At 41.3% G+C, this 27,348-nt stretch overlaps 3 protein-coding genes across 4 annotated transcripts; 1 reads left to right on the top strand and 2 right to left on the bottom strand.

Moving 5' to 3' along the window:
* Positions 1–12,942: 12,942 nt before the first annotated feature.
* tmem53 (transmembrane protein 53) lies at positions 12,943–15,671 on the bottom strand. The gene is made up of 3 exons (XM_079347454.1): positions 15,420–15,671; positions 15,170–15,273; positions 12,943–15,049 (listed from the first exon to the last, which is right to left on the bottom strand). The coding sequence occupies exons 1-3, from the start codon at positions 15,472–15,474 to the stop codon at positions 14,348–14,350; spliced, it is 861 nt and encodes a 286-aa protein (XP_079203580.1). The 5' UTR covers positions 15,475–15,671; the 3' UTR covers positions 12,943–14,347.
* A 620-nt stretch (positions 15,672–16,291) lies between these two features.
* toe1 (target of EGR1, exonuclease) lies at positions 16,292–21,837 on the bottom strand. The gene is made up of 8 exons (XM_079347839.1): positions 21,498–21,837; positions 21,273–21,313; positions 21,030–21,126; positions 20,532–20,690; positions 19,337–19,450; positions 18,902–19,050; positions 18,615–18,777; positions 16,292–17,510 (listed from the first exon to the last, which is right to left on the bottom strand). The coding sequence occupies exons 1-8, from the start codon at positions 21,627–21,629 to the stop codon at positions 16,779–16,781; spliced, it is 1,587 nt and encodes a 528-aa protein (XP_079203965.1). The 5' UTR covers positions 21,630–21,837; the 3' UTR covers positions 16,292–16,778.
* Positions 21,838–22,080: 243 nt separating this feature from the next.
* Positions 22,081–25,565, top strand: LOC306826501 (THAP domain-containing protein 1). 2 transcript variants are annotated; one of them, XM_079347841.1, is made up of 4 exons: positions 22,081–22,451; positions 22,805–22,964; positions 23,734–23,894; positions 24,075–25,565. In XM_079347841.1, the coding sequence occupies exons 1-4, from the start codon at positions 22,302–22,304 to the stop codon at positions 24,456–24,458; spliced, it is 855 nt and encodes a 284-aa protein (XP_079203967.1). In that variant the 5' UTR covers positions 22,081–22,301; the 3' UTR covers positions 24,459–25,565. The 2 variants fall into 2 exon arrangements, with proteins under 2 accessions (XP_079203967.1, XP_079203966.1); XM_079347840.1 differs by having other exon boundaries at positions 22,084–22,451; positions 23,731–23,894.
* Positions 25,566–27,348: the final 1,783 nt, after the last annotated feature.

Raw genomic sequence — 27,348 nt, 5'->3', positions numbered from 1 at the left:
GCTTGTGTGTGCCGCTGTCGCATGGAAACTGACGATTCTTTTGACCAATCAAAGGACTGCAGTGTTTAGCTCCACCTTTTAAGGTCGGATCGATATACTTGGCACCCCAACAGAAGGATCCCAAAAAGTAGTACGGTAAGGATCGGTTATTTGGGAATCTTTTCGGGCTTTAGTCTTTGGAAAGACTACAAAATGTGTGCAGTACCAAGACGAACCGAACTGAACCGCTTGGTGAAAACAGAGCTATAGTTTGTTGATGATTTTTTGTTTTGTTTTTGATGTTTTGTATGCTCTTGGTGAAAGGCTGATGCCTTAAGGTTTCATTCCTTTCCAATATTACATTCAGAGTAAAAGACGATCCCCCGTTGACTCTGATAAAAGCGGTAATAACCCTGCAGAGAAACAAAGGCAGAGATCTGAGACAAGTGATGAAGATAAAGACGCAGACAGACAGAATGACCTGAGATGAAGAAAACACTTCATCCCGAATACTGGACACTGTCTGTTTGAAGGGCTGATCTCTTTCTCTTACAAACACACTCACATCATCTCTGAAACGTCACCCTGTCCATGTGAAGAATGTGTCTGTCAACCAGGAAGTCCTCGCCTGGTTGTCATGGAGCCCTTGGATCCATCATACGAGCCACTTCCTGATCCCTCACCCCTTCATACCTACTGATCATCACTCACATGACACACTCCCTGCACACACTGGGCATATGTGTGTGTGTGTGTGTGTGTGTGTTTGTGTGTGTGTTCATGTCAGGGACGCTGCTGTATTCAGGTTGGCATCAGTCGTGCTCCTGGCTACAACGAGAATGATGATCGTGATGAAACTGATACGTGCAGACAGCCTAGACAAAACTTTTTTTTTACGCTCTCTGTGAATATCATTAAAGACAGTTCATGGCCATGACTGTAACAAAAGGAAAATCTGCCCTCTGATGTTGACCAAGGCTGTAAATGCAACATTTTCTCTAATGTGCACATGGATTTGCTTGTTGTGGGTACACGTGGGTGAAAATGTACACTTTTATAACAAAAATATCCAAAAGTCACTTCAAACTTCATCACATTTAACCTTTGTGACATCAGCACAGATTTAAAAAACTGGCTTTAGTGTCTACAAAATAAATAAAGAGAGAAAGAGAGAAAGAAAGAAAGAAAGAAAGAAAGAAAGAAAGAAATCCATGGATTTTAATAGAATCTTAACTCATCTCTCACTAAAAGCCTCCTCCAGAAACAATTACAGATAAAAAATGAACAGTGCCTATTTCAAATGGAACATGCGCACATTCATAACCTCCTAAACTAATTGTAAAAATGGCCCCTTCCCTGGATGAGCTGCAAATGTTTTCAGACTAATCCCATCTCCCCCATCAATCGGCAGCTAATGACTGCAAGTTTTTTCCGAGGAGATGTGAGGGAAGGGTCGGCAGCTCATCACTTTGTCTGCAGAACATTGTCTGCAAACTCAGGGGAGTGATGCTTTACAGTAAAGGTGAAATCCACACACACATGTGCTTCCCGTGATCCAGGACTATCTGAGCTGCGGACAGAGAGTCAAGATCCTGATGTAACTGAAAGCTTCACTTATAATCAGAGTGGACTTTGTGAACTTTAGACTGCTTTTTCAACTCTTTGTTTCGAGAACAGACACGTTCATTTCAAACTATATACTGTCCTTGATGATTGTGAGATTGTGTGATTTTTCCTTTCACACAGTATACTGCAGTTATATATGAGCGTCATTATGAAAGGACATAATCAACAAATGTGAAATGTGAAAAAGTACAAACTATGCAAAAAACCCCTCAAATTCTTCTGTTTCTAATTTGTTAAAAAGAGCTAAGTTAATCAACATTGCTCATACTTGTCAATGAACCTTTTCCCTCTTTTTCAGCATCAGTTGGACAGAAGAATACTGGGAATAATAAGAAGTCATCACACCCCATGAATAAAGATGACTGAGGTGAATACAGCGTCTTAAAGCTGCATTTACAAAAACTAATATTTTAAATTATTTTAAATGAAAAGAAACTTCTTTTTTAATCCAAATCCCCTCCAAAAAAAACATTATGCACAGAGAGCAGATGATTTTTATTTAAATGTTATTTGAAGATATAGAAATCGTTATTACTCCTAAAGTTTGTACCTGATAAGCACAGAAGAGGAACACAGAGAGGATATGTAACAAAGACTCACACAAGAATCGTAACTGCGGTGAACTGCACCAGGCCCAGGGATCTTTGCTGTTAAATCACAAGGTTTAATGTGTTTTTTTTGGGCAACAGGAATGCAACAAAAACAATCCAGATAAGAGGTCCTAACAGGCAAAAAAAAAAAAAAAAAAAGGGAAAACACTGATGAGAGAGGGATAATTACGAGGAGTTTAACTGGACATATCAGAGCATCACAGCATTAAAGGGACATTTCAACAATGGACCAGAACAGGAAATGGAAGAGAAGTTTGGCAAAACACAACAAAACACTCATTAGTTTATTCCACCCATGAAACTCTAGTAGTCCAACCCGCATTATAAAAAGCTCATTTACACATTAAACACTCTACACTTGTTAAGCTCAGACTCTGTTATCATTACTAAGTCCACCACTTAAGCCTACAACATAAATACAACGCTGCGGCCGGCTGTACAGTAAAAACACTCGGGAGCGTACATGCCTTCCATCAAAAATTAACTTGAGTAGCTTTGATAATTATACGATGGTGTAAAATATTTAACAGCGAGTGCAGAGAGAGCTGTTTAGAGCTTCATCCAGAACAATAACCATTACAAACTGCTGACTGCTCGCTCGGCCACAGTGTACCTCACTTCGGCTCTTTTTCTGCACCTCCTCTCCTCCTTCTCTCCCTCTGCAGTGACGGCAGGGAGGGGAGGAGAAGGAGATGATTTAAGGTAATGAGAGGAGTAAAACATCATTAGTGCAAATTAACTTTTGTCAGCCGAGGTGATCTTGGTGGGGGCGCTTCTGCCACCGGCGGCAGCTCCGATAATGGCAATTTATGCATTAATGTGTGTTACGCTGTGTGTGTATGTGCGCGTGAGATGATGGCCACCAAGGACGCGTTCACTCTAAAAGGGCAAGTCCAATCTTTAGAGAGGCCTTTCTCACACACACCAAATCTGAATACGAGAGTTGTATCTTAAACTGAGAAGACATCCTCCAAAAATGTCCAAAAATTACTACAACTCTGCTCCTTACATTCCTGGTAAATAGTAATAAATAATAATTGGTAAATAGTCAAATAAAGATCAACATAAAGTGCTTTCACAGAGCAATTAGTTCTGTCCTTAAACCTAAATGAAATATGTCCTTGCATGAAGTTGGGAAGTGGAAAGCGCCGCCACTTCTGGAAGTAATCCGGCCGTTGTGGCTTTCTTCAGCTTAGACGCAAATTCTTCTGGTGTAATTCTAAAATGGGCAAACTGAAGGCTCGGCTACTTTATGCTTTGGCACACCAGCTGGAATCATGGCACAATTCTGGTATCAGAAATAAGTGTATTATTTATCTAATCTCACCTCTACAGTCCTCAATAAATGAAAAGGTTACGCGTTTCCTGCCATTGTTCTTTTACACATTGTAAAAGTTACCGAGGGGTGTCACGCCAGGTTTTCTCATCGGCACATTTTTATGCTTCTGTACATGTGGCCAACATAAAAAACATTCATCATACGTTTAAAAACAATCCCTCGAGGTTGTAGAAACAAGGATACAGTTTGGATTGAGACATTACACCTGTAAGTGAATTGTTTGCTACACTTGCATGCAGATATTCATTTAATGTGTAGTTTCTGAGTGCAGCCATGAACCGCTGATGTGCTCGAGGACAATTACTGCTCAGACTGCAAACACAAACAAGAAGATTCAATACCAAAAGCCGGTCTGGCACCTTGTAAATCTGAAATAATGTGTGGATAACACATGGGCTCTGAACAGGGAGCCTGTATGTCTGCGTGATACACAGACTGCTGTAACTGTCACGGTCGATGGAGGAAAAACAGGGAGGAGGACCCATGTGCAGAATAACAACATTTATTAACAAAAGACAAAACAAAAACTTACGAGTTGAAAACTAAATCCAAAAACGAAGAACAGAGAACATCCATATCCAAATTTCAGGGTACATGCACGAGAGACAAACGACAGCAACCAAAGACAATGAACCGACAACAAACTGAGGAAAAGACTAAATAGACAAGGAGTAATCAGACGCAGGTGAGACTAACGAGACAGGTGAGGACAATCAGGATAATCAGACAGGAGGGAAACACAAGAACAAAGAACACAAGACCAGAACAACTGAGGACAAGTACAAAGTTAAACCCAACACTGACACCACCTAAAACCAGATATACAAAATAAAACAGGAAACACTAAAGACTAGACTTAAAACACAAAACAGGAATTAAACTAACAGGCAACATAGGAGGACACAGGGAAACACACTGAAGACTAAAGCAACCACACCAGAAATCACATACAAGTAACACAGGAAACAATATTACAGACAAGAGCGAAGGACACAAAGAAACACAGGAAACACTGAAGACTAGACTGCAACTTAAAACTCTGGAAACACTAAAGACTGAAACTAAGAAATATAAGGAACTCAAAACTCTGAAATATAACAAACCCAAACCATGACAGTAACACGAACATGGTCCCAGGCAGAAAGGTTAAAACCACTCTGTCAACAACTCCTAAACAATCTCAAAGACTAATTAGTCTTTAGTCTTTAGTCATCCATACATTCAATGAGACCCATCACCTAACATGATGAAAAGATCAGGGACATTTCAGGCTTCGTTCTTTGTGTGTCTGAGAGTCACCTGAAGTGTTGACGTGGATGAAGTTCTTTGTCGTCACCCTCTCCGTCTTTTCCCTCTCTCTCTCTCTCTCCCCATCTTTCCGTCCTCCCAGCTCGGCCTGCAGAGGGAGGGAGGGAGGCATGGTCATGTTTAATGCATGTGGTTTGTGTTGCACCTGGCGCAGCAGAATGGGCTCCAGTCCATTAATTAGTAACAAACGGTCATTTGGAACAAGACAGGCCCAGCACAGGTCAACCAGCTCCGGGGTCTGGAGTGATGTGGACACTGATGTCTGCCGCGGGCAATCCACAGTCTGCAGCCGGGCCTCCCAACAACCTCTAACTCTATCATGATTGGTTTATACGACACTACGGGCACAGTCTATCCTCAGGCCGACAAAACTTGTGGATGATTGTGAATGTGAGTCAGGGTTCAGTCTGAGAGCGGAGATGGAGCTTCACTGATAACCTGAAAGGCTCAGAGCTACTGAGAACCCACAGTGTGCATTGACTGCTTCTTCACACTTTTGGAAGCTCTCGGTTCACATCTGTTGTTTTTCTGTATGTGGATGCCGTGTCACAATGATCAATGCTGGGAGAATTTTTTGAATTGTACTATAAAAATGTGCTATTATTCTTATCCAAGCTCTAAAAGACGGCTCAGGGCTTGTTTGGTTGACTATTTGACTGCTCAAATGAAAAAAAGCTTTATAATTTCAGAATGTAAAAGAAGTGAAAATCAGGATAACTTTACACACGCTGTGATTAACTTTTGTTTGAGTAATTACAGGACGAAACAGAACGTGTCCTGTGTTTTCAGGGTATCAGTTAATTAACCAGTAGGAATACATTTCTTGTAATTATCACCACAGGACCAAAGCACTGGACGAGAGAAGAGAGAGAGAGAGAGAGTGTGTGTGTGTGTGTGTGTGTAAGGGTGGAGGAAGGGAAATAAAATCGTGTATGTTAATCAAGCCATGATGAATTGTCTATGTTCATACAAACACGGCCTCTTCATGGGTCCCCTGTGCATTTTAACACACACACACACACACACACACACGCACACACACAGAGTGGGCGGAGAGGAGAGAATTAATTCTATGAAGTGAGCTGGCAAAGAGACACAGTATGTAGATAAGTGACCGGGGTGTGCATGGTGTGAGTGTGCGTCTGCATGTATATGTGTGTGTTTAAATGTGTTCAAATGCATGGGGTTAACTGACCACCATTATGTGCAGATACATCATGACCGTGTGTGTGTGTGTGTGTGTGTGTGTGTGTGTGTGTGTGTGTGTGTGTGTATGAGATCATAAGAGGAGTATTGTCATCGTGGTCGCGGTGGCTCTGACACATCTTAATCTGCTTAGTTAGCGGCCAGGGGTCTTTAGCTAACGGATTATCAGCCGGATTTGAGTAATAGACTCCTCATTTAGCTTTAATGCGTTTTGCATAGAGAGCAACCTCCCCTCATCACTCTTTAAGATGAATCGGCTTCTCGGCTACAAGATAAAGGGAAAAAAACTTCTAAAGATATTAGTCTACCAGCAACTGCATAAATCATAACATTCTGCTAATGGAGGCAAAGCTAAATCACTAACACAGCCGCTGTAGTGAAGCCAGCACGCAATATGCACACATAGCTAAACAAACACACACAAAGAAGTCATAGTTTTCAAAATACTCTGCCTTACAAGGCTAATTAAAACCCCAACTCACACATTTTAATATTTTTGGAAAAGTGCCAAACTCACAGCAACAGATATCTTCTATCTTTTTTTTAATCTCAGGGGAGAAGAAGGTACATAAAGGCTCTAAAGCTGTGCTTCCATGTTTACCCTGTACAATATTACATTTAAAAAAGTAATTATCTTGTTCACTAACTTTGTTGTATGATAGTTTCTTCGTTTTTTTTTTTCTTTTTACACCTCTCCTCGTTGTCATGCTAAGTCATGAGCTAATCGAGTTTGTAAAGATCTGAGCTGTAGTGTCCATTTGTGAAAACACTTAAAAAAATGTGTATACACCTCTCCATCTAGCTGCCGTCTGTCAGTCAAAATAAAGACTTATCTTCACCCCTTTTCACAAGTTTTTTAAACAGTTAAAGGCATGAAGAAGTCAAATTAATCACACGCAGCGATATCTTAAAGTCAAGACTGGAACCTTCAAGTCCCTCAGATTTATTTCGCTGCTCTCCTCTGCCTGCCTTAACCTCAGCTCCAGTTTTAATGCTGAACTCAAACCTATACAATATGACCTGTAAATAATACATACGCTCATTTTTTCTGTTTGGAGATCTATTTTGGGGCTTTTTGTGTAATTGTAGAGATGGGAGAGTAGATAGAGTTAAAAATCAGGATAGAGAGAGAGAGCAGGGAATGGCATGCTTGAAAGGTTTAGATTCAAACCCGGGCTGCACTCAATAGCCTCTAAGCTACCAGCACCCCCAGACATCCATTTTTCTGATCCTAGTGTATCCGAGACCTCCACTTGCTCATTACAAACAGTGAACTGATCTCGAGCCCTGACAACAGGGCGCATTTATTCACAGTAGAGTCTGTCTGCAGGAGAGCTACAGGAAACCTACAGCCTTCCTTTTTCTTCTAATATTCATTTATCATCTAATGTTTATCACATTACCTTTCTCAGATTTTATAACTGTTTGACTCACTCGTCATTTAGTTTCTCTGACGCATTTCACAAATATGGGTTCAGGTTCTAGTCTTGAGTCTAGTGTTGACATTATGTGTCGGATAAATCTGCAGATTAGAATCTCTAATTGGAAAGATCCTCTGCTGAATATGGCAAAATAATAATGGTTTGTTTACTCATATTGCAGGATTTTAGACCTTCAGCCTCCACTATAACCATTACAAATCATAGGAAATGAGATCTAAATCAAGTGTGTGTATGTGTGGGTGTGTGCGTGTGCGTGTGTCACCATATTTTACTTTAAGTTACACCTCATTATGTTTACACCTTAGGTATTTGTTTATTGCAAACGCGAGAAAGGTGCATGTAAAAAAATAGATCCATGCCACAAAATCCAAGTCTTTCTTTCACTCAAACAAACACACACACACACACACACACACACACACCTAAACACACACAGATATTCGCCCACAAACAAACAGACAAAGCCGCCCAGGGCCTACCACTGCCATCACACACGCCACTTGGCCTGTCTGTGTGACACACACAGTTTGTTTGGTAGTTTTAATTTGACAGCGCTCTGGATAGAGCCTCTGAAACACACATTCACATTCTCACACACACTTTCTCCGACCTACACACACGCACCTTTAATTTGACAGCGCTCTAACAAGAGCCTGCTGCTTGTCAAATGTTCTCCAGTGGCAGCAGGGATCCGCAGAGCCGAGGGGGTTCTGTTCAAGGACATCTGTGAAGAAAGATACACACACTCCTCCACTAACACACACACACACACACACACACACAGGCTTTGTATAGGCTGAGGAAGGCAGCCTGCTACAGCACACGATGGGAGTGAGGCTGCACACACGCTGAGGGGTTTCTACACCGCTGTTCCTCTCACTCTCCATCTTCCTCTCCCTCTACGTCTCTCTGTCCTTTTCTCCCCTTTATCTCACATTCCATCGCTTTTTCGCCTCTTTTGGTCTTAAGTAGAGGGCTGAGCGGCTGAGATAGACCAGGGGAGATTTTGATGACGGCTCCCTGTCTGGTCCAGCGATTCCCCTCTGAAATACACACACACGCACACACACACACACACACACACACACACACACACACACACACAGCCATTTTCTCTCCATTCTTCAGCCAAAAACACCAGGAGACCTTTTAAAGTTACTCAAAGGCAGACGGGACTTTGGTCCTGATCCTCTGGATTTCATCCCTTTGAAGATGTGTTTTTGCAAGGACACATTTATTCCTTTGTGTGTGTGTGTGTATGTGTGTGTCTTTGTGTGTGTTTCTTTGTGCAGAGGAGCTCTCATGCTGTCTCAGACTCGGCTTCCACGAGACACTTTGCTCATTAGAGGGAAGAGAGGGTGACTTGAGTGACTTCTCGACGGCTCCCCGCTCAACTTGATCACAAGGCCCGTCCCGTGGAGCGAGAGGGAGAGACGAGGGTTTGACGCCGTGTGTGTCATCTGGAAAATACAGCGTGGCACACCTGGGTGTGTGTGTGTGTTTTTTTTTTTTTAAAGGGATAAGAATAGGAGGAGTGTTTGGGATTAGGAGAATTGTAAGAATTGAAAAGGAAATATCTATTTAAGAAAGTAACAATCATACACTCATTCTGGCTTAAAAAAACCCAATTCTGATTGTAAGCAGCTGTTATTGTCACATGTGTGTAGAGGGCTCTGTCTAAATAAAGAAATCATTTGGATCATTGGCCAGAAAATCAAAGTATGTCAGCCTACAAATCTAAATGTCAGACATTATACAAAATAAGCTCAAATCACCAGAGGACGAGGCACAGAGATCTGCCATTCTCTGACTGTGTGTGTGTGTGTGTGTGTGTGTGTGTGTGTGTGCGCCTGTCAGATAACATACTGCACTTCTCCATCCAGTGATCTAGAAAGCAGGTTCACAGATTAGCATCCAAAATGTCAACATGTACATAAATATTAAGTTATCTTTTCGTTTTGGTGACATTAAAGTGAGGGGGGGAAATGTTGCAGAGAAGAAAGTTCAGGGTTTTTTTGGGGGGGGGCTTTGCATGATAACCAGAGTGCAGAGAGAAACATCGGCGAGTTTTAAGGGTTTGGATCGTATTCTTCCGATAAAACTGGCACTGATGTGACTCCGTGCTGAAGATGTTCGCAGGTCTTGAGATGATGAAAAGCCACGGGGATTATTTGAATCCAGTAAATCACAGCTAAAAGTCAATGTGCAAAGCCAAGGTCTATGAAACTATCAGTGTGGAATAGAGAACATAGACGATATGTTACCGCATTGCCAAGTGCTACCACTTAATACCATTAATCTTGGTGCACCCACCACCTCCATCTCTCTCTCTCTCTCTCTCTTTCTCTCTCTCTCTCCATCTCGGCGTTGGGAGTGCTCAGCGAGCGTCCTCTAAAAGTATGGATCTTGACCGCAGCCATTTTCCGCAGAAGAGGGAAAGGCTAAAGAGAAAGCACTGACCCCTCTTCGCCGCAATTTTCCCCTCATCAACTTGTGAGACTTCATTAACTTCCATCGGGTAATTTCTTCATTCAGTGCATTTCAGAGAGGAGGGGGTGTTATGACGTTTTATTCCCACCCATCCATTCTCTTCCTTCATCTTCTGTTCTCGTTCAGAGCAACGCTCGGCCTCTCCTTTGGAGTGAAGCTTTGGTTTTATTCTCACAGAAACACCACAGCAGATATATGAAAAAGGGTTTAGAGATGTAATTCAGCTGTTCCCCAGAACAATCCCAACATTTTCAATCATGTTCATTTGCTGATTGTTACAGAAATAAACCGACACAACATTTCACTCGTGTTTCTTCTTCTTGTGTAAACATGCACAGAAACAGTGTGGAAGGTAATGTTACACAGTCTTTATCCCTCAGGAGCTCAGAACAACACACACTCTCCTGAACCTGATCGTTGTCAGCTTGATGCTCAGTGAGGCCTCAGTGAAGTGTTGCATGATGGGAAATGTGAGTCAATGCTGCCCTCTACAGGACAATTAGTATAGTGACACATTTGAACGTCTTCTAAGCTTTTTCTCCCAGCTTTTGTCATGTTCTCGGTTCATGGTCATATAACAGGATCAAGAAGCGTTTAGAAGAACACGTTACATAATACCTGACTCGATACTTCACTGTTGGTGATGTTTTCTACCTTTGTGGGATCTTTGTTGGGGGATTTAAAAATGTGGGCTCAGTCTGAATCTGCTTAATGCAGTGACATTATTAGTCCATTTTAAACTTGTATTCAGCAGGAGCCCAAAAAAACAGACTCCAAAAGTATCATGTTGTTCTATAACTGCTCAGTGTGTAAATAAGATACTGCTTCTGACATATTTAAAAATGTACATGATGTGTTGGCCATGTGATCAAATCATCGTCCCTCTGCTTCCTAAAGTTGCTTCAGTTCATTTGAGCCTCTCATGTTATTAGTTTGACCTGTGCTTTTCTTACTCTGGTAATCAGGGAGCGCAATAAAAACAATACAGTTTCATCAAATTGGGTTCATTTACAGAATTTTAGACGCCCCTCTGTTTGCAGTAAACCATCAAGTGTTGCAGCGAAGGAAGCGGGAAAGAGAACTGGTTCAGATAGAAGTGATTCTAACCAAACTATAAAGTCTCAGCATAGTTCTGATAACCAGTTCATACATACAAAAGAACAATTCATGAAACACTTCAAATGTTTTTTTTTTCTGATTGCATCGTGCAATAAACATGTTTTGGTCGATATCATGTCGATATTATATGATGCCAACATTGTGACCCTTTCTCAGTTTTTGACAATATTCTTCTTCATTATATAGTCTATGCAGAAATGGATGTTTGAAGTTTAAACACGCTGCACTTAAATCAACTACTGAGTTTAACTGTGGCTCACATTTTCATCCAATTACATCATATGAAAGGAAACAGTTTGTCCTTGGCTTTATACGTCTGTACTTATGTTTTAAGCAGAATTTGTAATGCAATATTCAAATTTAATTGAGTTTTAATCCCATTTAGTTTAACTAAAGTTAAGGATTTATAAATATAAAATAAATATAAATACTCTGTGAACTATTTCAGGTGCATTTCTGTTCTTCAATCCAAAATTAAAGATTTATTTCCAGACTAATATTTTTCACTTTGTGTCGTCTGATTCAGAGTAAACAGGGGGGACCTGGTAAGGACTTCCTTTTTTGGAGCAGTAGTAGATCGAAGCAGCCGGCCTCATGTGCACTCCAGTGAGCGATGTTCATCTGTCTGTGCAGATATCGAAACTTTTCTCTTTCTCTCTTTCCTCCGAGCAGCTCAACATGATCCATGAAGTGCCCGGACCAGGCCTGCATGGGCAGAGACAAATGCCAAACACTCGCTCTCCCAAATGTCAAATCTGACATGTCGCAAACTGAATGCTAATGTGAATAACTTCTAATAGAATCATATAGATTTCAACAAACAAACATCCTGGAAACTGCAGACAAGAAAGTTAAATCTAAAGTAATTATTGTGTTATTAACATATAACATCTCATTTTAAATCCCAGCAACCACAACTGCTGATAAATCAACAATAGGCTACACAAAAGTCATATATCTGTCATGGAACAACAAACCGTGTACGTTATCCTCAGAAATGTCCAGGAGATACATTTGGTAATAAATAAGTGTACAAGCACATACAACGGTGCAGAGTGTTATTTCCTGCTGCAAGAGGGAACATTACTGTTGGCCCGCCAGAGTTGGACGTCATGATTGTGTATCAGCATTAAAATTTTCAACAATAAAATAAGGGCATGTGCAGTGTACAATGTTTGAGAAGTAGCCTTAATGTAGCACTCAGTCCCATACACACATACTGTACATATACACACAGCAGCCAGTGTGTCCTCCTCCTGCGTTTAGATTCTGGTCCTGAGTGGTCTGGATTTGTTTGGACCAGAGAAGGTACACTCAAAGAAATGAGTCATTACTTCAATGTATTCTTATTTTGTACAGATTCTCGATATAAAATAATTACATTAATCCAATTAACCTACATTAAACATTTAAATGTGGATAAAAATGCTTAAAAAGGGACATTATGTATGAAGAAGAATCGGTCAAAATCATTTCATTGTCAAAAAGACAAAACAGGAACAGTGACCTATCAAATGCTTTATCTTTCTTTTGTTTTATTCGTGTGTAACGTGCCTGTGATCTATCACGCCTCATACATGAATTAATTCAGCTGAGGCTGTTTGAAACGTGTTACACAAATGAACTTGACTGAGTTGATCCTATTAAATAGCAAATAAATGGCACCATAAGATTCTGTTCTGGGAGCGTCATTCATGCATATTTCAGATTCCTAATTGGAATAATTTGAAACGCTCCCTTAAACGTGGGATACAAACTTTGAACTTCTCTGTAGTTTTTAGTTTCATTTAGAAGAAAAAGGAATAAATGGACCGACATGTAGTTCAATGAGCATTCTGGTTTATTGAAGGCACATCAGTTTGAAGGAACACAATCGCTGTGTTGGACATTTACATTCATTGTCAATAACATTTTACCTTGAACTAAATCAATGGAGTTGAACAGGTTACAGGTGAACTTTCTACAATTTCAGGACCGGGATCAAAACTAAAGGCATGTTCTGTTTTTAAGGCAACTAATTTTAGACCTTTTGTATATTTAAAAACAAAACCAAAAAAAACAAAAACACCCACTATATAATGTGATGTCATTTTAATTTCAGACGGATGCCTTCATTGTAATCCCTTAGTGATCTCATTTTAATGACGTGTTGTGAGATTAAAACCATGAATACATTGTCAAATTCAATAAATAGAAGATACAAGTGATATTATATTCCAATACCGTTCGCCAGATTTAGAATCACTACTACTAATCTACAATTCATCACATTTCACAGCAATATTAAATACCATTTAAATTCATTCCAGTGTATAGCAACAGATTGTATTGTTATTTGTACACAGGCAGGCCACACACTACATAAGTGTGTGTGTGTGTGTGTGTGTGTGTGTGTGTGTGTGTGTGTGTGTGTGTGTGTGTGTGTGTGTGTGTGTGTGTGTGTGTTACAGTGTTTCATATAGCTGGTCTTCAGACCTTAAACACAGTTCACATCGAGCACATCTGTGAAGCCTTCCCGTTCACCAAATACATGTGTGGCAGCCACATTCCTCTCCCAGCACACCCAGGGCTGGATGCTAACAGGCGCTTATCAAAGAGAGTTAGCACATCATGAAAAATACACAGACTTTGAGGATTCTCCAAATATTACAACCTTCTGATTGATCAGCGAATTGCAACAAAAGGTGACGACGTCGAGAGACGTCAGGTCATACTCAAAGGTAATAATCCACTGGCTTTGACTATACAAAGTTAACGTCAGCATTCAGAAAAAGGTGAAGCCAGCTATAGGACTGGGTTTAATGTTAAGTTGGCTGTCGTCCAAGGGAGCTGAATAGGTTACTAAATGTGTAATTGTACTTTGAATTATGGCCTGATGTCCCTCTGGTTTTTAGATCAACAGAAAAACGTTGAAATTAAAAAAAATGTGAGATTTTCATTTTGAACACAGCAGGACAACGTTATAACAGCATGTGAGCATCTCACCCTGGCTGCAGTGTAAATACTATTAATTATAAGCATCCACAATGGAAAAAAAAACCCATCGCTGACATCTTGAACTAGTCTAGCATTAAAGTCCATCTGGTCTCCAGAGATTTCCTGCCTCGTCATTTAACCGATTTTCAGAATACCGTGAAAAATTGGGTTGTTGATTTTCTTCCCCTCCATTCAAAATCCCGTGGTTCAAGGGGGGGTAAACAAAAATCAAACGCATTTCTCTCCACGTCTTATTGATTCTGAACCCTCTGTCTCTTCTTTGTCTCAGTCCCGTCCGAGTCCTTCATGCAGGCAACCAGGAAATCACGGCACTTCAGAGAATACTGCTCGGGGAACTCCCGGAAATGACCGACATGGGGACTTGAAAGAAAATCAAAACTGTCCATGGGAACACCCTTGTGCTTCAGGGTGTCCACAAACACCTCGATGTCCCTGTGTCTAATCACCTGGTCGGCTCTGGAGTAGAGGACGACGTGAGGCCAGGCTGGTGGCCTCTCCTGCACCGCGTCGTAGTGGTTCTTGTGGATGTACTTGGTCAAAGGATACAGAATGATTCTCAAGAGGAAAACAGTCACCGCGAAAAGAGCGAGGAGGACGTACCTTAAGACGGGACTTATTTTTGGCCCTAGAGTGGCTTTCAGTGCACGCAGGGCCCCGCGGACGTTCCCACTACCGGGGGCGCTGTCCACCACGGCCCCTATCACGCACAGGGAGCTGAACTGTTTATCACTGTGCAACAACTCTATAATGTAGCGATAGAGCATGAAGCCCCCGTTACTGAACACGTGGAAGAAAATAGGACTGTTCTCCACCTCGTAGTCGTAGAGGATCTCCAGCAGCTTCAGGGCCGTGCTGCTCAGCTCCTTGTATCCAAACGACTCTGAAATGAAGACTGTCTTTAAGGGAGCCGTGTAGCGAACAGTCACACATCCCTGCAAGGAAAACAAGCACAAGACATAAGAGAGGAGAAGTTATAGAGAGGTTTAAAACCCGTCACACGACTGTCACATGGAGAGAAACAAGTGGGCTCAGAGTGAAGTGGTTTATTGGACCTGTTCGTTGTAGATGGAGCTGTATTTGGAGAGGTGTTTGTCTTTGCAGCCAGCCCAGCCGAGCAGGATCACAACGGGCTCCTTTGTGCCCTGCCAGTGTCTCTCTGAAAACAAATACAGGCGACAGAGCAGCGTGTTACCCCACCTGTCACACACCTAAGGGCCAGCACAGGCAGGCTTGTTTTTAACCACAATGTTAGCATGTACGCTAGGCTAACTGAGGCACACAGTACAATGAAATGATGCTCACCCGACGTCCCTGCGTCTGGAAACACGATGTTGTAGTCTATTTCTTCGTCTGCCATGTCTGCTTTTTTTGCTTGTTTTTTTTCCTCGAGTATCAGCTGTTCGTTCTTTGGTTCATTTGGCTGTTGTGAAAATGTTGGAAGGAGAGCTTCAAAGCGATGAATTTAACAACACCTGCAGCACACCAGAAGAGACAGGTCGGTGGGCTGTCATTTAACTGAACATCTTCTTCTACGGTTTTTGTTTAAAACAGCAAACACGCTACAACACTGCCCCCCTCTGGAAGAACAGCAGTAACACATTCAAATACTCAAGAAAATATACTTCAATTAACGTCACCTTTTTTATTACCGCTATTTCATTTGTTTTGGATAATGATTTAGAAAACATATTTTTTTCGAATTTTTACTCTCATTGTTACTTTTTAATTTTGGATTATTTCTTTTAATTACTATATTATTTTTAAATACTAATTGTACTACAACATGAATGTTATTGTTTTATTGTGTGTCTGTACTGTGCTTGAAGACTAACAAAACGTTAAGATACAATGACTGGGACTTTTAAATAGACCTCTTCGGAGTAAAAAAAAAACCAAAAAACCCCCAAAAACACAGAATACGTCAAAGTGTGGGTCTCTTTATTTTCTTCAAATAATATTTATTAATTTTTTAACATTGCTGCTTTAAAAATAAACAAGACCAATCATAAAGTAGAAAAATCATTAAAACATTAAATGATAACAAATAATCATTCTGCTTCTCAATTGGATGTCATTTTTTAGCGGAATGGTTGCCATACAACTCAAAGACGTGAGAACAATTTTTACAGGCTTGATCCAACTTTAACTCATCTGTACCTCCCTCATCGAGAATAATTGTTAAAGAGCAGTAGTTTATTTTGAAGAGGTAACTTCAAACTCAAAAATCAGACATTCAGATTTGTGAAATAGTTGGTTAATAGTTGGTTTCACAGATCATGCCAAAGTATCTTTTCTGTGCTGATTATAATTTGTACATCCAGAATCTACAGAAGACTGTTAAACAACATAAAAACAGTATGGGAGATTAAAATTGATCCAAATCAATGAAGTGAGTTTTCTTAACTCCACCCTCCAAAAAAAAAAAAAAAAAAATCAATCCTGGATATTTTACTAAAAACAAATGTTGACGTAATAACGCCAAATGAGAAAAAAATGTGGACATCGTCTGCTTTCCATTTTGGGAACACAGATGTCTGTGTACAACGTTTCAAAATGCTTCTTTTCTTGAAAACAACCTCGTTACTCGTTAGCTCCTGTTATAAAAAACAAACAAACTTCATTCGTTGACAGTCAAAGATGTTCTGCATTCAAGAGCGAAGCCTACACCCGCTTCCCCCACACCATCTCCATCTTCTGCACATGGGCTTTAGAAGACTTGGAGAAGGTGCTTTTGACCACGTTGAGAGGAGCTTCCTTGCCGCTCAGGTAAACCTTATTGAGACAAGAGGGGAGCAACGCCTTCTCCACCTCCTCCTCCTCCTTCTGCTGCTGCTGCACCTTCACCTCCACAGCTCCCACGCCACCCTTCTTGAATTGTGAACAAGAGTAGGCAAAGATGTAGCCGGTCATGAAGGCATCGAACCCTGCCCGGTGTGTTCCTGTGTCTGTGTTCTTGTTGTTAGACTGAGGTTGAAGATCCCTCGACTTCTCTCTCTCCTCCTCTTCTGCTTTGCTTTCTTCACCTTCGTTTGTGTTTGCGGTCGTGTTCATGTCGTCAGAAGCTTCGGCGGTTGTTGCAGAGACGCACGCTCCGTTCCCATCCTCATCTCGTCTCGTGTTTTCTTCTTCATTCTGTTCAGCGTTGACAGGCTCATCTTCCTGCTGTTGGTCCGGGGCCTCTGCAGGATCCACCTCCATGTGGGGAATTTTGTTTTCGGGGGCACCGTCAAAGATGGGCGAGGCGTCCGGGGCCTTGTCTCCTCCTTTCTTCTTCTCTCTATGTCTCTTCCTCTTTCTCCTCTTGTCCCCTGAGCTCTTCTCGTCCAGGAGGACGATCAGGTCGGTGTCATGGGATAACGGACACTTTGTGCCATTTGGACACCATCCGAACGCCTGTGTGAAAACAAACTGCAGTTAATAACGGTTTGACACAGAGTTGCTAACTGTACATTCTCGTCGTTTCTTCTCTGTTTCGGGTTTAAACCAAGTTCATATGATTCACAGATTCTCTGGACAACCATACAATATTAGTTCAACTCAGAGTTTCTCACATTGTTACATTCAAAAGATGTTTTTACACCGCTGTGTTTACTACTTCATTCTATTTGTTTATCATACAGTACATGGCAACGGCTTGCTATCCTGAGATAGACGACAACAAACAGTTGCTATGAAGAGCTGGCTGTTTCTAGAGATGCAGTTCTAACCAACCAATCTGGACAACTGGAGGGTGGTTTTTAGATGGAGCGCATTGGGCACGGCATGTGAGGAGCGAGCATGTGCGTCAATCATCCGCGTGAGTTGCAAGGCGATTTAAAAAAAAGAAGGTCTACTTTTCATTTTAAATCTGAACTTTCGTCTTCTGCTGAGGAGGAGGAGCCGAGCAGCAAGGAATAGGAGGGTGGGTTCATTTAATCCTCAGGACAGGATTCGGGCAGAGTTTAGGCTCGTCCAGGAGCCGCTTCTCTATAACGAACACTTTTCCGCCACTTTGTTCAACACATCTGGTACTGTTGAGAGGGAACTGTTGGAAATGTATTCCCAAACTCGAGCTCTCTTGCTGATGTCCTAGAAGGACAGCAAGCGTGACCTCGTTCAGCTCGCACAAATACGCTGTAGCGCCATGCAACACTTAAATAAGGAGCGGGTTTAAGAGTGGCGTGCACACCCTTGATTAACTGGAGTCCCATCACTCCGCTATCTACAGGCCAACAGAGATGTTCTTAGGGGGTCAAATAAATCCTGTTTAAACAAATAAAATCACATCCAAATCAATGTTTATGTCAATGTAACAAGCTGTATTATGAAATGGAATAATGATCGTGAGCGGGTTGCCATAGCGACACAACATCTCTCTCTGTTTTACATGGGGTTCCTTCTCACTCAGTTTCATTGATGACGCAGCCCTGCTTAATACAAACATTAAATCAACTCCTGAAATAAAACAATCCTAACATCTACAGATTCCCCTGAGTGAAACGCTGAATAAGAACTCACAGAGAAGCGTTGACAGATGTCAGTCTGTCCCTCAGGAGGAGCCACAGCTGGACACGGCCTGTAGTCCACATATGTGGACATCTGACCCCCGTAATGACAGAACTCTACGTGGACGTGAGGCCCGATGCCTCCAGAGGTCACACTGCGACTGTTGTCCAGCTTACTGCAAGAGACGGGAGATCATATGAGAAGGAAACATTTGAAAGCACTCAATAATGCTCCTACATAGTAGCATGGCCCAACATAAAGAATAATAAACACACATGCACTTTAAACTACAGGCTCACCATTTCTTATAGGCATACTCCAGATAGGAGGCGGTGAGGCGGAGCTCAAACTCGGTGACATATTTCGTGTCGTAGATTCCAGCAGGAAACATGTCGGAAAGGTCGGCCGTGAAGGTGGCCAAGCGCTCGGGCAGATGAGCGTAAAAACTCTGGAGGAACGACACATCACGTAATGCCTTTTTAAAATAATGTTACGGGCGTGGAATCAGGGGAAATCCCAATACAAAAGAAAAGGTAGTTGAACGTATACATGAACATAACTTAAAGGTAAAAATAGTTTCTGCTCGCACACCAACAACAACTTGATTGTAAGATGGTGTAACGTGCAAACACAACAAGTACAACAGCACGTATTTGTTAACCTGATGCATCATGAAAGGAAACGTGTGGAAGAAAGATGGAAGCTGGACAGCACACGCTGTGACTTGATAATACCTGGTAAAGAAAGGCCATGTCGATGAGGCCGTTGTGGAGCACCAGAGGTTTCCTGGCTCGCAGCAGTTCAGTGAATAAGGCCCTGATGTGGACGCCCCGGTCGTCTGATTCTGCCTGAAGGAAGAGGCAGAGCGTGAGAAGACGACTACAGATTAAATCATTTTAAACGAGAGGGGCTGTTTGTTTTTTTTCCCCCCCAATCGCAGATAAAAATCCGTGCTAAATCACCCTGTAAGAAAAGGACCCAGTACTTCTTCAAACTTCACATCAGAAAGCTCGAACCTCTGCACTTCCACGATATGATTGTGTTGTGATGCACAAATCCAGACACACAATGAAAATAATGATCATTCACAGGACTCTCCATTGAAATAAATATATTTCAAACAAAAACTCTGGGATGCACAAACGTAGAAAAAGACATCACAATGATGAAATGTTGTGCAGTTTGTAGCATACCAATTATTATTTCAAAGTCTATTTCTGTGTGTCTCAGAGAACCGACGATTAAGGCCTGACCAATGAAGGATTTTTTTAGGCCAATACTGAGACCCATATAATATTATATCAATAAGGAGAAAAATGTTCAGATACTGATATATCAACGGATACCTTTTTTTTTTAACAGTTGAACAAATTCCTATAAAAGGCCAGAACAACAAAAGTGCACTGAAACACTAATCTTTAGCTTTAAATTGTATTTTAAAATAATGAACCTTAATTAAATAAATCTTGTTGAATGCACATATAAGCCCAAACAGATAGTGACATGACATGCTAATATAAACTGATATTATCAGCCGGACGATTAATCGGTCAGGCTTAACTTATAATTAGATGACGTGTTTCGTGTCCACAACATTGTTTGAAAGTTGTTTTAGTTGATTCTCAACAGTTAAACAGAAAAATCTCACTTTCCTGTGCAGAAACTAATCGTAGTCTTCTGGAAAAAAACATTTTGAAAAACTCTCCAATCACCTGTCAGTACTTTCTGTAGTAATCGAACTGTTGCACGTGTAGTGTGCTGGTAAGGAGGTGAGATAATGGATCACCTTCCACAAGCTACAAGTCATGGTGGAAGTCTTACTAGCGTTCCCCGGTCACTGATGAACCAGGATATGATGGGTCAAATAAAGCTGTAGTGATGAACAGGAATCACAGAAAACACAGAGCAGAATGGAAGCATCATCAGCACCTTATTGTTGCCTTTCCAGTAAGGGATGCCATGTGCGTACTGCTTGTTGAAATCGAATCCGTGCTGGACCAGGAACTGCACTGACTGAGGCTCTATGATGTACTCCTCTGAGCACAGCAGGGTGATGTTATACACCTGGACCAGGTACGTGTCTGCAGCCTAGTGAAGGGGGGAGCGGGCGAGAGGACATTGACATAAAAGTGCTAAAAACTCAGAGAATCGTGTATTTTTACCAGTATTTCATGCCCAGAATATCATTTCATACATAGTTCACGACCAAAACTCTGAATGGATGTTATACACATTTTAAGAAAGTGTTGTCTGTGCATATGTCCCATATATGTACGGTAGTCCTCAAGGCGTACGGCCCAGCTGCAGGTCAATCCCCACTTTCTCTCCCTGATTTCTATCTCTATCCATTGTCCTATTTCTCCAATAAAGACACAAAACAAACCCAAACTTAACTCTTTAAGAAATAATAATGTCGTCCTGTTGTACCTTGTTTTCCACTTTCTTGTAGCAGCTGATTCCCAGAGAGAGGATGGAGCGAGAGCGAGCGGCATGACAGATGGCTTTATACCTGTCTTCTATACATCTGAAACACGACAGCACAAGACAAGCAGAGCCAAACTAAAAAACTGTAAACAGTCAGTGAGACATGGCATGGTGCAGACTGAAAGCAGTGTACTCTGCATGGATGGAAACATGTTGATCAGTGCTTGAGGTGATGTGTTTACTCACTGAGCCAGCAGGGATTTTCTGTTTCCAAGACCGCTCAGTTCCTAAAACAACACGGGGAACAAAATACTTTATTAAAATGTGTTCATATCAGAACAAAGAGTAACACAAGCAAAAGAGAAGTCTGTGCAGTACAAAAGTAAGACATACAGTCATAAGCAACTTCATCAGGTTTAATCTTGGATTGAACGAACACACACACACACACACACACATCAGTGCACTTACTGTGTCCAGGGCGACAAAAGAAGATGATTTGATAGCTATAACCATCGCAGGCCAGAGCTCTTTGAGGTTGTCATTCTGGACATCAATTACTGGAACTAGCAGTGAAGATGTCATGTTTGTCTCAACGTTCATTTACTAAAAGAAATCTTCTCTCACTTGCGCGACAAACGTGCAACCGCATAAAGGATGCAAATACTTCAATGATCGGCCTGTATGTGTCTATGTTGTTGTTTCTTTAGCATCGCCATACATTCATTTGATAAACGTGTATTAGCTCTAATTTGAATCAACAGCCTACCGCTCCTCCACCGTAAACATTTCAACGTGCTTCAGGGGTCCTGTGGCTGAAACGATGAGCGGATGGTTCTGTGCCTGAGTGTAAATGAAAAACCCCCAAGCCGCTAAATGTTTGTATGAAAATGACAGTTGTAGTGAAATCCAAACAGTTCTACAGAATTGGCCACTTTTTGATTTATGTTCTTTCTCGTTTGTCTTTTTTGCTTTCAAACTACCTCATTGACAAGCAGGCTGATTCATGGACACGTATAAACAATACGTCATCATTCTTAACAGTCGACACGAAGACCGCCATTTTGGCTCAAACTAAGTCAGAAACATTTTATCTCTGAGAAATATTTGACATTGTATCCATTCAAAGGGGGTTAAAGTCGGCAGGATATCGCCTGTGTTTCCACGAGTTCTTGTATATCTCAGAGGTGACTTTTGCTGGTTTAAATAGCTCGCACGTAGTTTGCTAAAAGTGATTGTTAAACATCAAGAGCTGAGCTAAATTTAGCTGCAGACATGGGAGGCTGCTCAGCTCCAAACTGCTCCAACTCCACCAGCATAGGAAAACAGCTGTTCAGATTCCCCAAAGACCCCATCCGGAAGAAGAAGTGGTTGGTGAACTGTAAACGTGACTTTGAGCCAACTCCTCACTCCAGACTCTGTCAGGTAAATGTGACCCACACAGGTGTATATTTATGATTTAACAGTGGGTTCGACAGGTGTATATTTATGATTTAACAGTGGGTTCTACAGGTGTATATTTATGATTTAACAGTGGGTGGACACATAGTGTACAAACCTCTATCTAAAAGACAGAAGACACAATGTTAGATCTCTTAGTGCAAGGACTCAACTGACTGAGTTAATGAGTATTATAATTTTTTTCAGGTAAGCATCTCCATGGTAACCAAGGAGATGACGTACCTGAACGCATGCTTCTCATGTTTCTTGTGTGTGGGGTCTTATAAGTTGGATAAATGATGGAAATATCCTCTTGTGTGTGTTTTTTTTTTTACTAGGATCATTTTGAGCAGAACCAGTTTGAAGAGGTAGCGAGGTCTCCAGCCGGAGGCAGGAAGCTGAAGCCCAACGCCATCCCCACTGTGTTCAGCAATGCAGATCCTCCTTACCCTGCCGCCACGACTCAATACATCCTAATGCCCATGAAACCAGAACCAGGTATCTGAGTGTGCAGGGAAAGTCCGTCTTCAATCTTTTGTGTGACGTTTGATCTGAGAGAGCTCTGATTGGTTTCTTGGCCATTAGTCCCTGGTACCTGAAAAGTTCCCGCTCCAAAGATAGCTCTTTCTATCCAGAGTCAGACTCGCTTTTTTTATTGCCAAGTACATTTAAGATAACAAGTAATTAAATAAAATAAATACGAAAACCAATTACCAATATATATATATATATATATATATATATATATATATATATATATATATATATATATAAAATTTAAAAAACGTCAATGATAATATAATAATAATTTATACTTTATTAATCCCACATGGGGAAATTCGGTTTACTCTCTGTCTAATGAACATGAACACACACATAGGCCTAGATGCACACTCATGCACAAACAGGATCTTCGTGAGATGCATTAATGGAGAGGTCTCAGAGTGAGGGGGCTGCCCACAGCGAGCGCTCCAGAGCAGTTTTGGGTTTCGGTGCCTTGCGCAGGGGCACCTTGGCAGTGCTCAGGAAGTGGACTGGCACCTCTCCAGCAACCAAACCAATTTCCAGACTTGTTCCATGCCGGGACTTGAACTGGCGACCCTAAAAACACAGAATGTACAAAGGGTGCATGAAAGGAAATACATACTAAAATAATACATTAAAAGTTCAGGAGCTGTGTGGGTTCTTGTCAAACTCGAGCCTTAGATACGTGTACCGTTGTCGGACAACTCAGGATAAGTTAGACATTGCTCTGTGTTTACAGCAGACAAGGAGCTAAATTTTGGGGACCACGGCTATGCCCGACGCACACCTCTGCCCGGCATGGAGGATGAGGATGCCGAAGACCATCAGCCCTGCACGCGCTGTCAACTCCTTAAGAAACAGCTGGAGCAGGAGATGCAGCACACTGCAAGGCTACAGAGGGAGGTAAGATAACAGTTTGTGTCTCTTCAAATCAATCAGTTGACTTCAATTATATATCCCCTTCAGTGATTACGGTAGCTATAGGCAGATGCATCTCAATTGAATGAAGAGAGGACATCAGTTTGGGAAAAGTGCTCATGTTCAATAAATATTCCTAATTGTCCTCTGGAATGTCTCTTTCAGGCAGAGGAGATGAAGAAGCGTCTTTACCGACTCGACCGCATCGAGAAAGGTCTCCAGAACTTTCTGTACGAGGATCAGATTCGCGCCTTGTCCCTCAGCAAACGCTCCCGCCGCGCCGTCTGGTCTCCAGAGACCATCCTGAAGGCCCGAAAGATCCGCTGTGCAGTCGGCACCAAAGGCTACGAGTACCTGAGAGAGCTGGGCTACCCTTTGCCCTCCTACAGGACTCTGTGTAACCGCCTGGAGACGAAGATCATGGTGACGACCGACATGAGCTGTGAGGAGCTGGCGGAGCTGGGCCTGGGGCTCATGGCTACCTGCGACAGCCCCACAGAAGGGGTCGGAGACAATGATGAGGAGGAACTGATCGGAGTTTTGTCCTGATTTTAGGTCATTTTAACAAAGGGAACACAGCAGAATATGATCTATTAAACGTCTTAGGGTGTGACAGATGATGGTCCGCCGGTTCCTCTCACTACATCCTTTAAAGACTGAAGTCCTCACTGAAAATGTGTCCTTTTATTCACAGAAATTCACTTGTTTGAATTGTCACACATTTGTTCTTGTGCTCTCAAGCTGCAATGTCCGTGGTGTTTCTCAACCGCGACGAAGCTGAGCTCTAATATGTGCTGCCTTGTGCGAGGAGATGAACGATGTAGTCGAAGTAGACTACTATAATGGATTGGGGATTTGTTGAAAGTGGACCCATGATTTCCAAAAAGTCTGTTCAATCTTCAGGTTGAGTCCAGTGTTTCACACGCAGAGGTTCCACACACACAGGCAGGGAAGTCGAGATACTCAGGTGCACTGAGTAGAGTCCACACAGGGGAGTTTTTTGGGACTTGATATGATACATATTGAAGAGGGGCAACAAAACGTCACAGATCACCGATAAGGTGGGCAAGACCGGAAACTTGACCTGCTATGAAGACTTTTTACAGAAAGTGTGCTGTATGATTTTGAAGCATGATTGTTTTAATTCATTCGTGAGGCTGCTTTTTTTTAAGCAAGTTACTCGACTCAAAAACGTATTTATTGTCATCAGCATGGAGTGATCGGTCTGCTGCAGATAGTTCTCAAAGTATTGTAAACTAAACCAACAGTGCACACTCTGCTAAACAAACTGTGTGATGAAAATCACCCAAAGCTTCGTTTTCCAGAAAACATGAGAAGAAAAGTTTTCACATCAGTTTATCACACGTCGCAAAAAAAAAAAAAAAAATTCATCAAACTCTTATCTGAGATCGATTCTTCAGCCTGTTAATGTTGGCCAATGGATATATTGATAGGGGACTCCTTCTGAGAGGGGATTAGCTCATGTTGTGGGGAAGGTAGCCAGAGTTTTAAGATTTTAGAAGAATTTTAAATATGTTACAATAGAAACTGCTTTATATACAATGCAAAAACTTTATGTTGTGGAGGAACTATCCCACATATATGTATCATTGATGATACAACTGCACACAGCTTGAATAAAAGTGAATGTCTGGACAGAGTTAAGCAGATGTCACCCTTGATGTCACCAAAACAAGTTGTGGCCACACCTCCATACTGAAGCCTCCGCTCCCTTCCAGCGACACACCTCCAACCCTCCTCCACTCGGGTTCACACTAAAGAGCTATTAAAAGGAATTCATCATTATCATGCACCGTTAAGCCCGAGCAGTGGACAAAACTGTCCCTAGTATAGATGGAATAATTTAATTTGACAGTTTTACATTCTTGTATACCTGACATATTTGTAATTATTGATTACTGCCATGGACGATGTCAAGTGCCTACATTTTTTTAATTTTTTTTTTATGCTTCATCGATCGTCAAGTGCCTAAATTGCCAACTCCAGCTTTCATGAAATAAGTCACAATTAATTAGATTTGAAAGTATGAGGGAGCACAACCTTTTTGTTTGTAGTCAACTCGGATAGTAAGTACCCTCCTCTGTAAAGCTAACAAGTGTTATCCTACTCAAGTTATCATTTTGTTTGAGATAATTACAAAACAAAAGGAAATGAATGTTGATACCGCCTTATGAGCTGAGAAAATAGGGCGGGAAGATATATCGAGTATTGAAGATATATCAATATATTTTCAAACAAGATGAAGGGTAAGACAATATCATCATCAAATATCAATATCATCATTGATATAGTTCATGTTGCATTGAAATAACATCATGCACGTCTTCTGTAGATCTGCCAGTTCTCTATTTCTATTTAAAGTTTATTTGATGTGGATATAGCAATTACATGGACAAACCAGATGCACTGATTGTTTTAACACGTGCTAATTTTCCACAATTATTTCTCATCTCACTGTCCCCCTCTTCATCCTCCTCCTCTCTTTTTCTCTTTCTCTCTCTGGGCCAAACTCGAAACACTAACGGAAAACAAAACGTGATTCAGAAAATAAATTAATTTCACAAACAGTTTATTTTCATGAACAAGTTGAACTTGTGCAACTGACTGTTAATATAAGACACGTCGATATATATCGAGTATCGCCATTCAGTGAAAAAATATCAAAATGTGAGTTTTGGTCCATATCGCCTAGCCCCCCTCGAAGAAAGCAAGGAAGACCTTCAGCTTATAGACTACAGATACACAGTTGTAAATGTCTGAACCGGGGGGGGATACACAAACAAACAGTTCCTTATAAGGCTTTAATAACAATATTTACTAGTGTAGCTCACTACAGCTATAGAGCTGGGAAAAAAAGAATTGATTCATTCATTTGAAGTATGTTGTATTTTGCAATAATCGGGACTATCGAATTGAAATACTTGTATTGCAATATAAATAACCAAGAACCAAGAATTGTGATTAAATTGAATCGCCTCAAAAGCATATATCATCCCAGCCTTAGTATTTACCTTGAACTTCCACAAAGCCCCGTTCAGTAAATGGCATTAAACAATTTTATGAAAGAGTAAGTTGAGTTTATAGAGTGTAAAGTAATGAGAGGTGCATTACACTAGGTTTAAAGGTCTGCACTGACACTAAGACAGTTCACAGTAACACTATCAGCACCCAGTAAATAAACAAACACCCTCCTGTTATCGAATACTTCTGTAGTTTAAAAAACATCTCACTGTCCCATCAGGTGATGTGTTCAGCTTCTGTCTAAGTTATCTTAACCCTACATAAGAGTGACACTGAGCGACACATGCTTGGGCTCAGAGGACTTTGAACAAATCACTCACATCACAGATTAGAGATTTGTTTTCCTTTTTAACCGAGCTGAACTACTTCATGAAGAAAGAGTTCAGGTGGAAATGTA

This window comes from Symphodus melops (genome assembly GCF_947650265.1).
Source record: "Symphodus melops genome assembly, chromosome: 7".
Classification (NCBI taxonomy): domain Eukaryota; kingdom Metazoa; phylum Chordata; class Actinopteri; order Labriformes; family Labridae; genus Symphodus; species Symphodus melops.
Note: the sequence above shows the minus strand (reverse complement) of the source record. Positions and strands in the feature narration are given on the sequence as shown.

Coding starts and splice junctions, on each gene's coding strand:
- tmem53 (XM_079347454.1), bottom strand. CDS start 15,474: ATGGCAGACGAAGAAATAGACTACAACATCGTGTTTCCAGACGCAGGG. Junction 15,274..15,419: donor TCCAGACGCAGGGACGTCGG/GTGAGCATCATT, acceptor ATTTGTTTTCAG/AGAGACACTGGCAGGGCACA. Junction 15,050..15,169: donor GCTCCATCTACAACGAACAG/GTCCAATAAACC, acceptor TTTTCCTTGCAG/GGATGTGTGACTGTTCGCTA.
- toe1 (XM_079347839.1), bottom strand. CDS start 21,629: ATGAACGTTGAGACAAACATGACATCTTCACTGCTAGTTCCAGTAATT. Junction 19,451..20,531: donor ACTGGAAAGGCAACAATAAG/GTGCTGATGATG, acceptor CTCTTCCTTCAG/GCAGAATCAGACGACCGGGG. Junction 17,511..18,614: donor ACATCTGTCAACGCTTCTCT/GTGAGTTCTTAT, acceptor GTTTTCACACAG/GCGTTCGGATGGTGTCCAAA.
- LOC306826501 (XM_079347840.1), top strand. CDS start 22,302: ATGGGAGGCTGCTCAGCTCCAAACTGCTCCAACTCCACCAGCATAGGA. Junction 22,452..22,804: donor CTCACTCCAGACTCTGTCAG/GTAAATGTGACC, acceptor TTTTTTTACTAG/GATCATTTTGAGCAGAACCA. Junction 23,895..24,074: donor CTGCAAGGCTACAGAGGGAG/GTAAGATAACAG, acceptor TGTCTCTTTCAG/GCAGAGGAGATGAAGAAGCG.